Source organism: Parasteatoda tepidariorum, chromosome 2, assembly GCF_982258835.1.
Source record: "Parasteatoda tepidariorum strain Cologne lab strain chromosome 2, Ptep-v5.0, whole genome shotgun sequence".
NCBI classification, from domain to species: Eukaryota; Metazoa; Arthropoda; class Arachnida; order Araneae; family Theridiidae; genus Parasteatoda; species Parasteatoda tepidariorum.
The window spans coordinates 102327395-102342164 of NC_141756.1; the positions used below are offsets into that span (position 1 = coordinate 102327395).

The 14770-nt window shown below is 29.0% G+C and overlaps 1 protein-coding gene and 1 pseudogene across 3 annotated transcripts in view; both read right to left on the minus strand.

Annotated features, from left to right (window-relative positions):
- The window catches only part of Gbeta13F (guanine nucleotide-binding protein subunit beta-1), a 28801-nt gene that overhangs the window by 10671 nt on the left and 3360 nt on the right, over positions 1-14770 (minus strand). For 2 of the 3 annotated variants that reach the window (XM_087157914.1, XM_087157915.1), the window contains exons 2-6: positions 13614-13689; positions 11648-11793; positions 11510-11573; positions 9646-9875; positions 5506-5635 (exon numbers count right to left, since the gene is read on the minus strand). In XM_087157914.1, coding sequence (XP_087014040.1) covers positions 5506-5635; positions 9646-9875; positions 11510-11573; positions 11648-11793; positions 13614-13670 — 627 coding nt within the window. In that variant the 5' untranslated portion in view covers positions 13671-13689. Of the gene's footprint in view, positions 1-5505; positions 5636-9645; positions 9876-11509; positions 11574-11647; positions 11965-12678; positions 13358-13613; positions 13690-14770 lie in introns of those variants that run through there. The other variant, XM_087157916.1, reaches the window with a different exon arrangement.
- On the minus strand, positions 2170-3605 carry LOC147815958 (uncharacterized; annotated as a pseudogene).

The following is a 14770-nucleotide window of genomic DNA, read 5'->3' on the forward strand; positions in this document are numbered from 1 at the left end:
GTGTAACTTTTTACCTATCATTTACCTCTAACTAACAAATAAAACTCTTAGTTTATGACAAAAATTTTATCTCTCCAATATCTTTTCTCAATACTTCATCAACAATTCCAGAAATAAAAGTCCCATCATCTTAAATTATTCTAGAGTTTAATAAATGATTTCGCAGTAACTGTACATAATGAGACATATCAGCAAAAATAAAAATTTATGACAATGGGTCTGATAGGATTCAAAGAATAACAGATTCAATTGTTATTTGATTCTTCCAACGTATTCCACATCTTCCTTAATCTGAAGCAATTGCTTTTCCATCAATTTAAACTAGTTCCAAGCTTTCTATGATTTTGAAAAGACTTTATCCCTTGTAACTCTAAAATCGTAAAAATTATTTGTTTCTAATTTGCAAACATTCCTCAAACCAAAATCAGTTGGAATTTTTTTGAAAGGACCTAGGTTTTGATTAAGTTCTGCATTTTAGCAAATATTTAATGAGATATACACTTCGTCAAAACAAAGGAGGCATGTTTTTTTTTTTTTTTTTTTTTTTTAAATCGAAAACTTTCAGCACCATCACTTTTACATACTAACGCTTGGTAGAAATTGGAAAATTTTTAAATTTACAAAAACCATATGCTTCTGAAAGAAAGAGCGTGTGATAATATGTGAAACGTCCATAATTGTCCACCTGGTATTTGAAGAAACTTTTTTTTACACAGTTTTATAACTAACACTTTTTAAAAGCTTGATCCAATTTCAACAATCATAATTATTTCTGCTCATAATTCTTTTTTTCTGTATGCGTTCCACTGTTTTATATGCTGAATCAAACTTTTTTTAAAATTTTTAGTTCATTATTTTTATTTTTCAAATCCTTTTCTAAACTTTCATTTCTCTCTTTCAGTACTTCAACTTCTTAATTTATATAAAGCACTTGCCACAATTTGCTGAATACAAAAATTTTACATTCATAGTATTTAAATTACTTTTCTTTGGGCTAAAGAATTTTCAAATTGTCCAACCTACGAACCAATACTTTGTATTTATTCATTCTGATCGGCAATGCAAGGAAACGATTTCTCACAGACAATGCATATTTTATATTAGAAAGGTCATTTCGTTTGCAAAAGTGAAGTCATTCTTTGTATAGTTAATCATTTACTTTAGAGAACAAGTGAAAAATTAGGTTTTTTCCTTTTTTTTCAAAATTATTATCAGAATTTGGGCTTGTTTTTAATTGCTCAAACTGGCATTCAGTTACTGCTGTTAAAGTTTTATAATTCGCTTCAAGAAATAGAAAAAAAAAATCATTATAGAAAACAATGAACGCTTGGAATCAGTCACAAAAATGAATGCCCAAATACTAGTTAGAGCTCGTTAAGGGGACACGGGACTTTTCAAATGAAAATTTATGAAAACTTGTTTTTTACTTTAATTTTACTATTATGAACATAATTTATTTATTTTTTAGCATATTTTAGGAAATAGGCCAAGTAAAAACAATTTTGGTCAAAATTTTTTAAAAATTTAATAAAATATGAAAATTTTAAAAAATACAAAAATTGTCCCTTGTGTCTGAAATTTCATCCAAATAATTTAAAATTTTTTCTATAGATAGATAATGATGATATAAAGACTCTCTAGCATCAGTTATTGTTTCACTTCAAAAGGTTTTGAGAAAAAAAATTTTTTTTTAGTTCCGACGCTTTTTTTTTGAAAATTTTCATTTCCTCCTACAGTTAAAGTTGTATAAAAAACTTTATAATTAATATTTCGTGAAAACAATGTTACATTGTCTTTATAACAGTCATATGAAGCATATGAAAAATTTTCAAATATTCAGTCACAAGGGACAAATTATAGAAGTAAATTATGCAAAAAAAGTTAACGGAGAAAAACTACTTTTTTTTGTGTAAATTAACTATAATAGCTATAATATCATGCTTAAAATATAAAAAGAACTTCTGATGTATTCTTAATATAATAAATGCTAAATTTTTACCAATAGAAACGATTTTTACATAAAAATATTGTTCGTTATGCATCATATCAATATGTCATATGTAACCTTGAAACAAAGAAAAGAGATTATTTTTGTGTGCATAAAAATTACACTAAAAACATTATTCTCTATAATTTTAATAAAACAAATAATATATTTGATACCAGATAAATAAAAAAATTATTGACAGGCACATAGGAAAAGCATATTGCAGAATTTCGATAACATGCTAGAAAATTTCATACATTTGAATTCAAAGTGCCCACAATTGGTTTTAAAATTCACCAGCACAATATGTTTGCCCTTCGCGTTTTTCAATTTTTTTGTTAGCATTTTTTTTGCAATATTTTTTTTCTTTCGTAGCTTTTTTGAAAGTGCTGGTTTGCTTTTTGACACTTTGCTTTACACGCCTTGAGGCAATTTTTTCAGCTTTTTCAACTTTTAATGAAGTGAGATTCCCTTTCACAGTTATAGCAACAACAGTTCCCATATTAAATCTGCTGATTGCATCTGTCACTGCAATCTCAAGGCGGCGCTTGCTGACAAACACTTCTTTTGAGCAAAGCTGCCATATTACGCTGTGCAAACTTTCGTTTGCATTCTGAGTTTGCCCAGAGGTACAGCGCTTCAACAAATCATCACATGCCAATCGTTGATATATTGGCATGATTTTGACTAGTATATTACTGTTTAGGGAAGCTTTCATCGTTGAATGACTTGGCACTTTTTGCCCAAGGGCATTTGCACGATTATAAAAACACCAAGAACTTGCTCCTTGGGGGCACTTGAAATGTTTTGGTTTCGCGTCTATTGACGAGCAATGATATAGAGAAGCAAATATCGATGATTTCATTGCGTCCACATTCGGAGCATTAGTTGTGATAGCTCGCCTGTAATAATTAGTGAGCCTTGATATAAGAGCATCTGTCAAGTGCCCTTTTCGCTTCCCCCCCCAATGTTTCACCCTTCACTTTAAATTCTTTAACTTTATTACGAAGCGCTGTACCTAGTCTTTTTGCCACGTGATTCACGCACTCTTCCTTCTCAATATCAATACCATCATACACATCCATTTTTTTTAGATGCAAAAATGTTTTGGAGTCCCCATCAGAAAGAAGAGTTGTGTACCGCATTTTGCATTCTGTAACAGAACGGCCCCACAAAATTTCCGCCGCAGACATTTCCATGGCATTTGAAGAGTCTTCAAAGTTTTTTTCACAAAGACCCGAACTTTTGTGTCCTTCATACCATATCTGATACTCAGGTGAAGAGAATTTAAGTTCACTTTTCGAAACTTCGCACAAATGGCAATATTTCGACATAATTTCAAAGTCAATCACCAGTCCAGTCAATATATCAATAAAGCAGCCAATGCCGTACAACGAGCTATGACCACGTTTCTGCCACGTACCGTCGAAAGATACACCAACATTTATTATACTTTCCACAACATCATCTTTATCACTGTCACACAATTTTTTATATTCTGCTATTATTTTGTCTCTACTTTTGCAAAGAACATCAAACTTGAAAGTCTTGTTTTCCTCCGCCAAACATTTCACATAAGAATCAAATGTCTTGCGATCCATTGGGTTGAGACCCATTTTGACAGTAAACTTTTCTAGTGCGAAAAAGCCTTTTCCAACACTCAGAAAAGCAGCAACAACATCTTTATTTAGAGAAATTGTGTTTGGTTCGTTACACGGGGGCTGGAAAAAGAACTGCTGAATTCACATTTGCAGTTGTCACAAAAAATATTCAGCTTCGTTGCTAAACCGAATTCTGTTGTTTTATGTACATTCAGACAATGTTTCTCACAGTGAGTACATTTGAGTTCTTTCAGTAGATCTGGCCACACTACATCTGAAACAAGAGTTGTGGTGGAACATGAAGGTGCATCATCTGACAATGGCATTTCCTCAGAAAAAAGTTTCAGTTTCTTTTGAGTTCTAGACTCATTTAGATTGTTGTCACTAGCATCAACTGAACAAGAAGTATCAGACTTGTTCCATCTCTTTCTTGCTCTTTCAATAGCAAGTTGCTTCTTTTTAGATGGGCGAGATGTTGATTTACGCCATCTCGAACTTATTTGATCCATTGCTCAAAGAAAAACAGAGCAACAAAATAACAAAAAAACTAACAAAGCTACAACAAAAAAAAGCTAACAAAAACAAAAAGATAACGAAAATATAATGAAAATAAAACAAAACAACTAAAAAAATCAACAAATAAGATATTTTATAAGAGTTCGAATATGATAGCAAACGTCGCAAAAAATAAACATAAACAAAAGTACGGTTAAAGTTAATTTGGCGTTGCCAAACAGTGTCACATTATACTAATTAAAAAATATTTTATAGAAATATTGATTTGAACATAAAAAAAAAATCAAAATAAGCTTGATAACTACAATGTAAACAAACAGACAGCTTATGAAACGTCAAAAGTGCCACGCCCACTTTTCAGAAAAATAGCTATAAAATCATAAAAAATCATCGTGTCGAAAAAATTTGAACAACACGTGATTCAGGCTGACTATCTTTACATTTTTAACAAAAAAAAATTTCTTTTGAAAATTTTATGATTTCAAGGTCCCATGTCCCCTTAAAACAAATGCTCTGTTCTTGAAGTTAGAAGTTCATGCTGTGTGCATCATAAGCAAAAAGTGAGCTTATTTGTGATAAAACTTATTGGAAGAATTTAGTTCTAAATAGAAAGTTGTGCCTAAAACAACAAACATAATAAAAGTGTTATTACAAAATAAAAAGATGGCACACAAAGTAAAGATAGTAAATGAATTAAATACCAAATTATAATTAAACAGGGGTGATTGTGAGCCCAAGCCAAAATTCCGGAAAATTTCTTGAGTTTAAAAAAAAGTTTAAATTGAAAAGAATTTAAACAAGTTTATTTTTCCTTTTTCTCAATATTTCTTAGTTCACTTAAAATATATTTACAATTTTACACATACCTATGATGACCTGGAGAAGTAATTAAAATTTACAAATATGCCTTTTTTTCTTGAGTTTATGATTATAACAACTATTTACTGATAAAAAATGAATATTAATAATGATTATAAGCTTGTGAAGTATCTCTCTGGCTCTCCCTTACAAACAAATAAAATAAACTGTGTTTTTAAGTTCCACCTTTGAAAATCTGATTTCCGGAAACTTCTGTGATCAATGATTTTTTTAAACGTCTGGAACTTCAATCTCCGGATCACTATTAACGAAAAATCCGGAAATCCGGATTTTTTTCCGGAGCACAATCAGCCCTGATTAAAGAACCATTTTTGCTTGAGTAACAGCTCATATAACTCAATGTTAACTAGAAAATGAATATTCTCTAATAAAGGGAATAATTTTTTTCCCTCATAACTTTTTGAAGCACCACTGTGTACTTTTAAGTGATTCATATTATACAAGATAGATTACTACCCACAAAAATATAACAAATACTAAGTAGGAATAAAAATTTCAAATTAATAAATTCAAAGTGGTTACCTTGGCAGAAGCATCACAGGCACCCGATACAAAGGTACGCATATTAGGGGCTAATGAAAGTGACATAACATCACCAGTGTGTCCTGTGAATGAAGTACATTGCTGACCTGTTTCTATGTCCCACAGAGCACTAAATTTAAAAACAAATAAGATATATAATAAAATGATTAATTAGCTTTCTTAACATCTGTTTAGTTAGAAGATGTATGAATTATTCTTCATTAGTTTACCCAGCAGTTTTATTAGATTTATATATATATATATATATATATATATATATATATATATATATATATATATATATATATATATATATATATATATATATATAAATAAATAATTTAACTTTGTGCAAATTATTTATCAAATGATAATGAGTTTAAGCTGAAATTTATGAAACAAACAGAATTTTACAAAATTCACATCCTAAAATATGGCTCCTTTATGAAGTTTCTTACAAAATCATTTAACGGTGCATTCTTTAAAAAAAATCTAAAAACCACACACTTGTTCGGCAGCCTCTGAGCGAATCCAACACTGCACAACTCATTGAGTGCAGAGAGAGAGAGAGAGTGAATTAAAAACATTAGAGCTTGAAAAATCTCTCTAACGATGCGAGGTTACGGTGGATTCATTACAAATCAAATGTGTTACAGAGTGATAACTCTAATTTAAAAAACAATGTCAAAAATGCTGGAAAAAGATTAAAAAACTATGGGAAACTTCATGGCCACAGCTACCAATGGGAAGAAAGAAAACTAGTTTGTGATATTTTTAATAAAACGCGTATCTACTAAAACACAAAGTTGCTTCTCCAGTTTTACAAAGAGTTTTGAGAAATTTCTGATATTTTCAGTCTTTGCCTTCTGACGAACACCCTGAATAAAGCATCACTGGATATTAAGAGGGTTTTTTTTGTATCCAATGTCCACACATATTATCATTTGTTATTCAAGTATCAAAAAAGTAGATGCGTCAACCAATCAGTCCTTCAGGGGGTGCAACATTAAGTGTGCCAACGCTATATATACAGTAAGAAGGATAGCTTGTGCAAAGAAAGAACATTCAAGCTTTTGACTGGGATTGGAGCCTAAGTCCTTTCTGACATGAGGTCAGCTTACTGACCACCACACAATATTTAGTACAACCCTAGCATTAAAATATGGAAACTTGTTTTTCTACTGAACACTTAAATAAATATTAATACAAAATCTCACATTCTTAGCTTTTTTCAATATATTTTCCTATTCAACTGTTTCTTTCACAATTAATAAAAAAAGAGGTTATCTCAATTTCTGCATTATAAGAATAAAAAGAAAATGTGAAGTTAATTCCATTCTAGTACAGTAAACCCTTCTGGAGCGACCACTCTCCGTTCCACAATAAAATAGTTGTTGATGGATGTTGGTCGTTCTTAGAGGTTACCCCCAATGACTTCAAAATTGTTATTTAAGGTACATGATTTTTTGCAAGCGATATTAATTTTGGTCAGTGTCATTTCCTTAGTGCGAAAATGACACTTTTGTTGGCGTCATGATAAGACGGATAGATGAGTAAAATTTAGAGTCTATGAAAATGCTCCCAACTCATATAATTATGTGCAAAAATAAATGTACCAATTATGAATGATAAAGCTATTATAAATACATAATTATGTTTAAGTTTGCATTTAATTTTGTATCGTAAAAATTAGTTAGCTTAAAAAGAGGACAAGTTTGTTGTTTGAGATGCTTGTTTTTTTTAAAAATAAAATTTTTTAATAATTAAACTTTCTGCTGAATAAATCATTGGCAGTATCGTCTTTAGTGCACTATGACTGTAACATGAGGTTGTATTGTTAAAAAGATCTCTTTAAATAAGAGCCTCAAACAAATATTTTGAATACATTTCAATCAACTTATTTATTTTGCTACATTTTTTATTTTGATATTATTTTGTGTTTCCTTAATTGATGCTTTCCGCATTTAGTGCAGATATTTTCCCGGTCACTTAAAGAAGTTTTAGTGGTCTCTCATACATTTTTTTTTTAAACAAAAAGCCGAGGGAAAAAAATTTTGTGTCTCCAAAATGTGGTCGTAAATAGAGGTGGGTCTTTCTTGGAGGTTTCACTGTACGTTGAATTGCTAATTAGCTCCAGTGATATATATATTATATGAAGTTTAAAAAAAAAAAAATTTCTTTTAAAAAATAAATTGAATCTATTTTATATTGACATTAATCAATATCATCAACCTGTCTAAATGTCTTTTAATTGCTTAATTGATTTCATATGATGGCATCGAAATTCGATGTCTCGTAATAAAATCTAAGTAATTAAAACTCTCAGTGTTGCAAAAATTCATAAGTATTTGACAGGTTTCAAGAGAACCAACGCATTTAAATGTAATTTTATAAAATTAAATACTAAATAGTTTAGACTAAATAGACATGATAAAAATATAAAACCAGTTACATGAAATCTTCAGAAGGACAGAATTATCACATTTCCGTCATATTAAAAGTACATTAACTTGTTACCAAACTGGTCAAATGCAATTTAATGATATATATTAATCTAACTGCAACATATAACAATGCAACATATTTCAATGCTATATAACAATGAAAGTTAATTTATTAAATTACTTTAGATTCAATTTGGAAGTTTTTCGCTTAATAGCAATTATTTTGCTTTTGAAATGAAAGCTGCTATAAATGTAGTACAGTGCAGGGTTGGGTTTTTGCCGTCAAAAACTAGTTTTTGACATGACAGTGGTATAAACCGGGTTTTTACCGGTAAAAACCATCAAAAACCTACTGTTTTCTTTAATTTATGGCATATAGCGGACAATATATTATTTTCACTTAATTGCCTTTATAAATGAATGTTGTAAATGATTGCTATTGATTTTGCAACTATATACATGTATTCTTATAGAAGGATATACATTCATACAGAAATATTGTAATATACTTATTGAAAATAGTGATACTTGACTTTTATCATAATAGCTTGATTTGCAAAGGATTCAAAATTTTCCACTTCTTAATTGTTAGAAATAAACAACCAAAAAAACTTGGAACTACTAATAAATTCAAGAACTAAAAAGAAGAATTTAAAATTTGGCATTTCTTAAATATTAGAAATAAGCTAAACAAAACTTTCAAAACTTGTAACTTCTAACAAACTCTAAGTCTGGAATGACTTGACATTCTTCAGTAATGTAATATGCCAAACAAAATGATGCTTGGAAATGTTGAAAATTTTGTTCAGTATCCTAATATTTTACTTCAAATAGTATGTTTTGATATAATCATGTAGGAAAAGTGCAAAAATCTGTTCTTAAATATCTTTTAACAACTTTTTTTCTAATTTTATTGCCCAAAAATGAATTAATTTTAAATCACAAGCAGTTAAACTCAAAATAAAATACAGTTTTATCAAAACTATGGGCTTTTGACAGAGGGGTTTTTGACATGACGGTAAAAACCATGGTATAAACCGGTAAAAACCGTCATGTGTCAAAAACTTGCCAACCCTGGTACAACAGTGTAATAAGAAAAATCCATTTAGCAAAAATTTTTTTTCGTAAAAATGAGGAAAACAATTAGGTTTTTAATGAGTTAGGTTCATTTTGAGAAATCCTGATAATTAAAGAACCCACATTGCTTCCATTTATACAGTAGAGCGCCGTTAAATATCTAAAAAATCATAGATGAGATGCAAAAATAAGGTTAAGCTGCATCCCATGAAAAAAAAAAAAAAAAAAAAGGACCAGCTTTTAAAATTTATTATGGTCTAGGTAAAATCAAACAAACTTTGATGCAGGTTCATAATTAGTTATATGCAATTAAAAACCTTAAATCGTAAAAAAAAAAAAAAAACTGTTAACACTTTTTATTTTTAAAACATTGTTTAAATTGCAAATATATTTATTTTACCTAAAATTCTGCATACTACTAAGATTTATATTTAAAATAAAATAAATTAAAGCATTATATTTAGTTTCCAAATGTACTTAAAAGAGGAAAAAATGTACGTAAGAGGAACCAGAAATTTGTAAAATTTAACAGAATCACTGATATCAGCTGAGAAAAAAAAAATTAAGATAGTTAGAAATTTTTTTTTTTTTAAGAAGAGGACTCAAACATTAATCTTACCAGGTCATATCTCCTGAGCTTGTAACTATTTGGTTATCATCTAAAAATCTGCAGCAAGAGAGGTAACCTGTGTGACCAGGGAGTTCTCTACTAACACGTACATTTCCCTCACGAGTTTTTAAAGAGTATATGGAGCATATATTATCAAGACCACCACATGCAACATAACTGCCTGAGGGTGCATAGGCACAAGTCATGACCCAACTTGAACGAAGTGGAATAGCATGAACCTGAAAATATTTCAATTTAAATAATTTTGCATAATATTTTTTTTGTAATAATAAATTAAAATATTTATATATGCATTTGGTTAAAAAAAAACCAGTCATACTGAAAATTATTAAAATTAGCAAGTAGGAGATAGAAGAATATGTAGATTAAAAGTTTTACTTTATTAAATTTCATACATTTTGAAAAGTTTACACTATAAAAATATTGACAGCTTGATCTTTCTTTAAGAAATAAAATAAAAAATGAATTATAAATCAGAAGAAAAAAAATGTCAGCCTGAGGTAGAATTTCATATATGGGATGATTTTTTTAAATTTACTCAAAGAATTTTAAAGCACAATAAACATTAAAGCCAAAAAGATTATTGCAAAAAAAAGGTTCAAATTTCTCAATTTGAAAAACAATCTTGCAACAATATAAAACAAATCTTAAGATATTCTTCTGAATTTCAAAAAAAAAAAAAAAAAAAAACAAATGGAATAAAATTAAAACGTACAAAAAACTAAGTTCTTCTTAGACCACAATCACTCGTATTTTACAACTAATGCTTGGTAAAATTTATGTTTTTAAACACCTCAACACTTCTATTTAAATAACAAAAAACAATAAAAGGATTACATTTTGACAAAATTATTTATTGCTGAGAATACTGACTAACTGCAGAAAAAATTCAAAGGTTTGACACATTTAAAAAAAAAAAAAAGAAAGAAAGAAAGAAAAATGAAGAATGCAATAAAATTTTTATGTCTTGAATAAAAAATTAACTAGATCAAAATTTAAATAAAAATTTTAACGAAACAGATCGTGATAAAGCATTTTTTACGATATGAATTCATATTTTTTTTTTTTTGTGATCACATATAATTAATTTTAAACAGACTAATTTCTCATGCCTTTTTTAAATATAAAGCTGAGCTAGAATTATTATTTCTTTATAATTTTTTTAAAATAATATTTTCCATGTTATACAAAGAATTCGACAATGATTGGCTGAATATTTGCTTTTCCCAGAAAATAACTCAAGCAAATGAGAAACAACAATTTTAGATAATATCAAAATTTGAAAATTAAGAAAAAAAGGAGAGGAGGATTTGATTGTGTCGATGTACATGGCATTTCTTTGGATCTACAAGTTCTCAAGTTATGGAAAACCTAGGCTCTTTCTTAACAGACTGTTAATCTCTTAATTTTTCATAATTAGTCTTTAGAAAAATATTTGAATTTTACTCAATACTAAATTTAAAATGATTAACCAATTATTTGTTTTGCCTCACATTTAATATAAATTTTTTAATCATTTTATTTCAGACCAATTAAAATCCAGCATTTTCAAATGTACAAAATTGGAAAAGATCAATAAGTAATTTGTATTATTAGGGCAGAAAGATTAAATTAACAAGAAATAAGGAGACTGCTGTATCGTTCCAAAACCAAGCATCTGACAAAACTAATTCATGGTTTTCAAAGACATAGAAGCTCAATCTACTTTCAGTTAAATTAAAAACTGGCTCGAATATTTAACATCAGATTAATACACAAGTCCATTAACTTTATAAAAAATATTTCTTTTTTTAAATATTGGTTATTGCTGATGGTATTTATAAAATACATATACAAAAGACATATAATTTACTTTGTTAGTTGTATATGCGTCCCAAACAATGAGCTTTCCATCTTGTGAGGCAGATACTAAGTATCTAAAAATAGTAGAATAATATTAGTATAACATCAGGCAATTGAAAAACATAAACAAAAGGTAAAACAATCCTACCTTGAATCGGATCCCCAATGCATGGCATAGATTTTAGCCAAGTGTCCTCGAAGTGTACGTCTAGTGCGCATTTGAATTCTACCAACTGGTTCCATGTTCGCTGTCGCCTGAACCAGCGTTGTGTCACACGCCGCTTTTCGTGCATCCTTAAAGAAATTTTCCAGAATCATTAATAGCAACAAATTTTGCAACTTCAGAACTGAATGTAGGAGGCAGGAGTTAATTCAACAAGAAAGCAAAGAATTTAGATAACGTGAAGAAAATTTCATCTTACGCAAAATCTGAACTAAAAAAACTTTCTGCAAGCTATTTATTGACTCTTGTGACCAGGGGTGCCACTCTAAAAAAATTTCAAGACTGAACTTATTTTTTGACCAAATAATACTACCTAGCGTTGTTTACGAAACTTTTAGAAATTAATAGCTCACCGACACCAAAATTTGCCTTTCCTTGATAATAGCCTACATATTAAATCAATCATTTGATTATTTTTCTTTTTTTTCTTCTTTATTTCATGTTTCTTTAGCAAACAAAACAAAAATAACAGCTAACCTTGTATATTTTTTTACAACTATTACTGAACAACCTGAAACCATTCATATCTCTATTTTTCACTTCACCGTTACTTATTTTTTGTTCTAGCATTATAATTTCTTTCCTTTTTAAAATAATAATCTTGATTTAACTTTGGCCAGCATGACAATAGGCTAGGGAAGGGGAAGCAAACTTCAGCAGATTTAGATTCAGCAATAGTACAAATTTAACTACACAAGTAGATGAAGTTCAATCAATCCCATTTGTCAAGACTTTAAGAATAAGATTTAGTGAAGCTGACAAAAGGAAGATAAATATAGTCCTGAGATCATTACCATATCATATGTTTTCATTAAGATAAAATATTTTTTTTATTTTGACCAAAAAAAGTTTTAAATTTCCAAAGAAAAATTTTTTTTTAGTTTAATTGATAGAATTTATTAGTCTATTGATTTTTCTCAAGACTGATTTCAGTCCCCAGGACTGAAGAGTGGCACCCATGCTTGTGACTCTAGCTTAAGCCCTTTTGTTGACACCAAATTTGTTCAAACATTGCTTTGAAAATCAGGGCCAAGGTACATGTAAAAATGAATGACACACATATAAAACAGCTAAAAAACTGTTAATTCAAACTGCACTGAGTAATTTAATTCAAAATTAAATTAGTTAGTGCAATAACCTGTGTCACTCCTTCATTTCAATATATATATTCAGGTAAAGGGGATGAGCTGACTAAATATTTTCTCCTTTTTGTTTTCTTATTGTAACTTCAGGGAAGTATATCATCCATGTAAATTATTAGATAAAAGGTTAAAAAAAATCACAATACTTGACAAGATTTAATCTTGAAAAGATTTTCTTATGTAATTTTTGTCATACACTGTCCCTTACCGTAAATGTTTATTAGTTGTATATTATAAATTTCTGAGTTTCAGAGAAGTGTTAGTTGCTGCCAAATTTAAGTAGGAAATTAAACTAACCAAAAAATCTGAAATTTTCAAATCATAACATTTGGCAAAATTTGTGTACTTGCAACCCTAACAAAAAGCCATTTAAAAAAATTTCTGAGAAGGGCGTTCGTGTATATTATGCATATTTGCAAAACAGTTTCGTTCCCTTTGCAAATATTTGGAATAGATTAGATTGCTTTAATTTTAATTTGAAATTTAAAAAATAAAATAATCAACAGATCTTGCTCTCAAATTTTAACTATATTAAAATATTAATTGTTTTTAAAATAAAATTTATATTTTTCACTTTAAATGAAAACCCAATTTACTCCTATCATTTAAGAAGCAGAATAAATATTTTATTACACTTAAAAGATAACAGATGTATTGTAAAAGCTCTCATGGGTAGAGTCAATTAAATGGCCATAAATGAAAGTAACGAATAAAAATTCTCTTAAAAAACATCTAGCGAGTTCACTTACTCTAATGGTATTTTTGAGGGTCTCTGCCTCTTGACGAAGACTGTCGAGTTCATTCATTTTTTACTTCTTAAAGGACCTACAATAAAAGAAAACTATTTATATAACGTAAAGCGTAAAGGAAAAAAAAAAATTAAATACCTAAAAACTATAATTGTTATTAAATAATAACTATCTACTACTACCTGGTTTTTGTATAAAATTTAAATAAATAATGGCTTGTCCTAGGAGTAACTAAGAATTAGACTCTTTAAGTCAGTCCCTTTCTATAGTTTCTTTTTAGACTATAGTTAGTCCCATTCTATAGTCTCTTTTTAGACAATTGTTCGGTGACTTGTGCTATTAATTGTTCAGTGATCACCAAAGGATACATTATTTGACTTTAGATATACCACAAATAACAGAACTTAAAGTACAAACATTTGTTTGTGATATGTTCTGTTTAAAACAAATACTGATAAATTATCCATTGCAACTGATTACATATATTTAAAGCTTTCAATGTTGTTATTGACGTTTAATATTTATAAAATTTTTAAACATTAGGATTAAATAGTTCTTTTTGTAACTAAATGGGAACATTTGCAGAAAAAAAAAGTGTAGTAGTTTACTTGGGGGTGACTATAAGTTATACCAGTTGGACCTCTTTTATATGTTTTTAAAATTTCTAGTACACAGTTCCCCGTTCGTTGCCACAATTTAGCTATTATCCGGAGCAAGTAAAGATACAGACATCTTCCTGAATTTTAACTTTGTACAATGTTTTTTTGAAAGTTTCAGGCACATTCAATTATGTTTTTTACACAAGCAAGATAGCATGCAGTCTTAAACTTCTGCAGGGTCTAGCAAAGTAACCTAACAACCAATTAAAAATACAATGAGACAGGAAAAGGTCAGTATAACCTTTTATCAAAATTGTAGCCAAGCTTTATGGAAAGCAGTGAATTTGCATATGAGAATCTAACTTATACTAAAGCTAGCCACTAAGGAAGATTTCCGTATTGCAATCTGCGACAGAATAATTGGCAAGTCTTAGCAACTTCCAGCCAGAGGCCTGCAACGAACTAAAAAAAAATCACAGAAAGGGACCAACTTGAAAGGTATAACTCCAGGGGTTTGCCTAGGTTTTACTGAGAGGTACCTACTTACTACCTATTTTG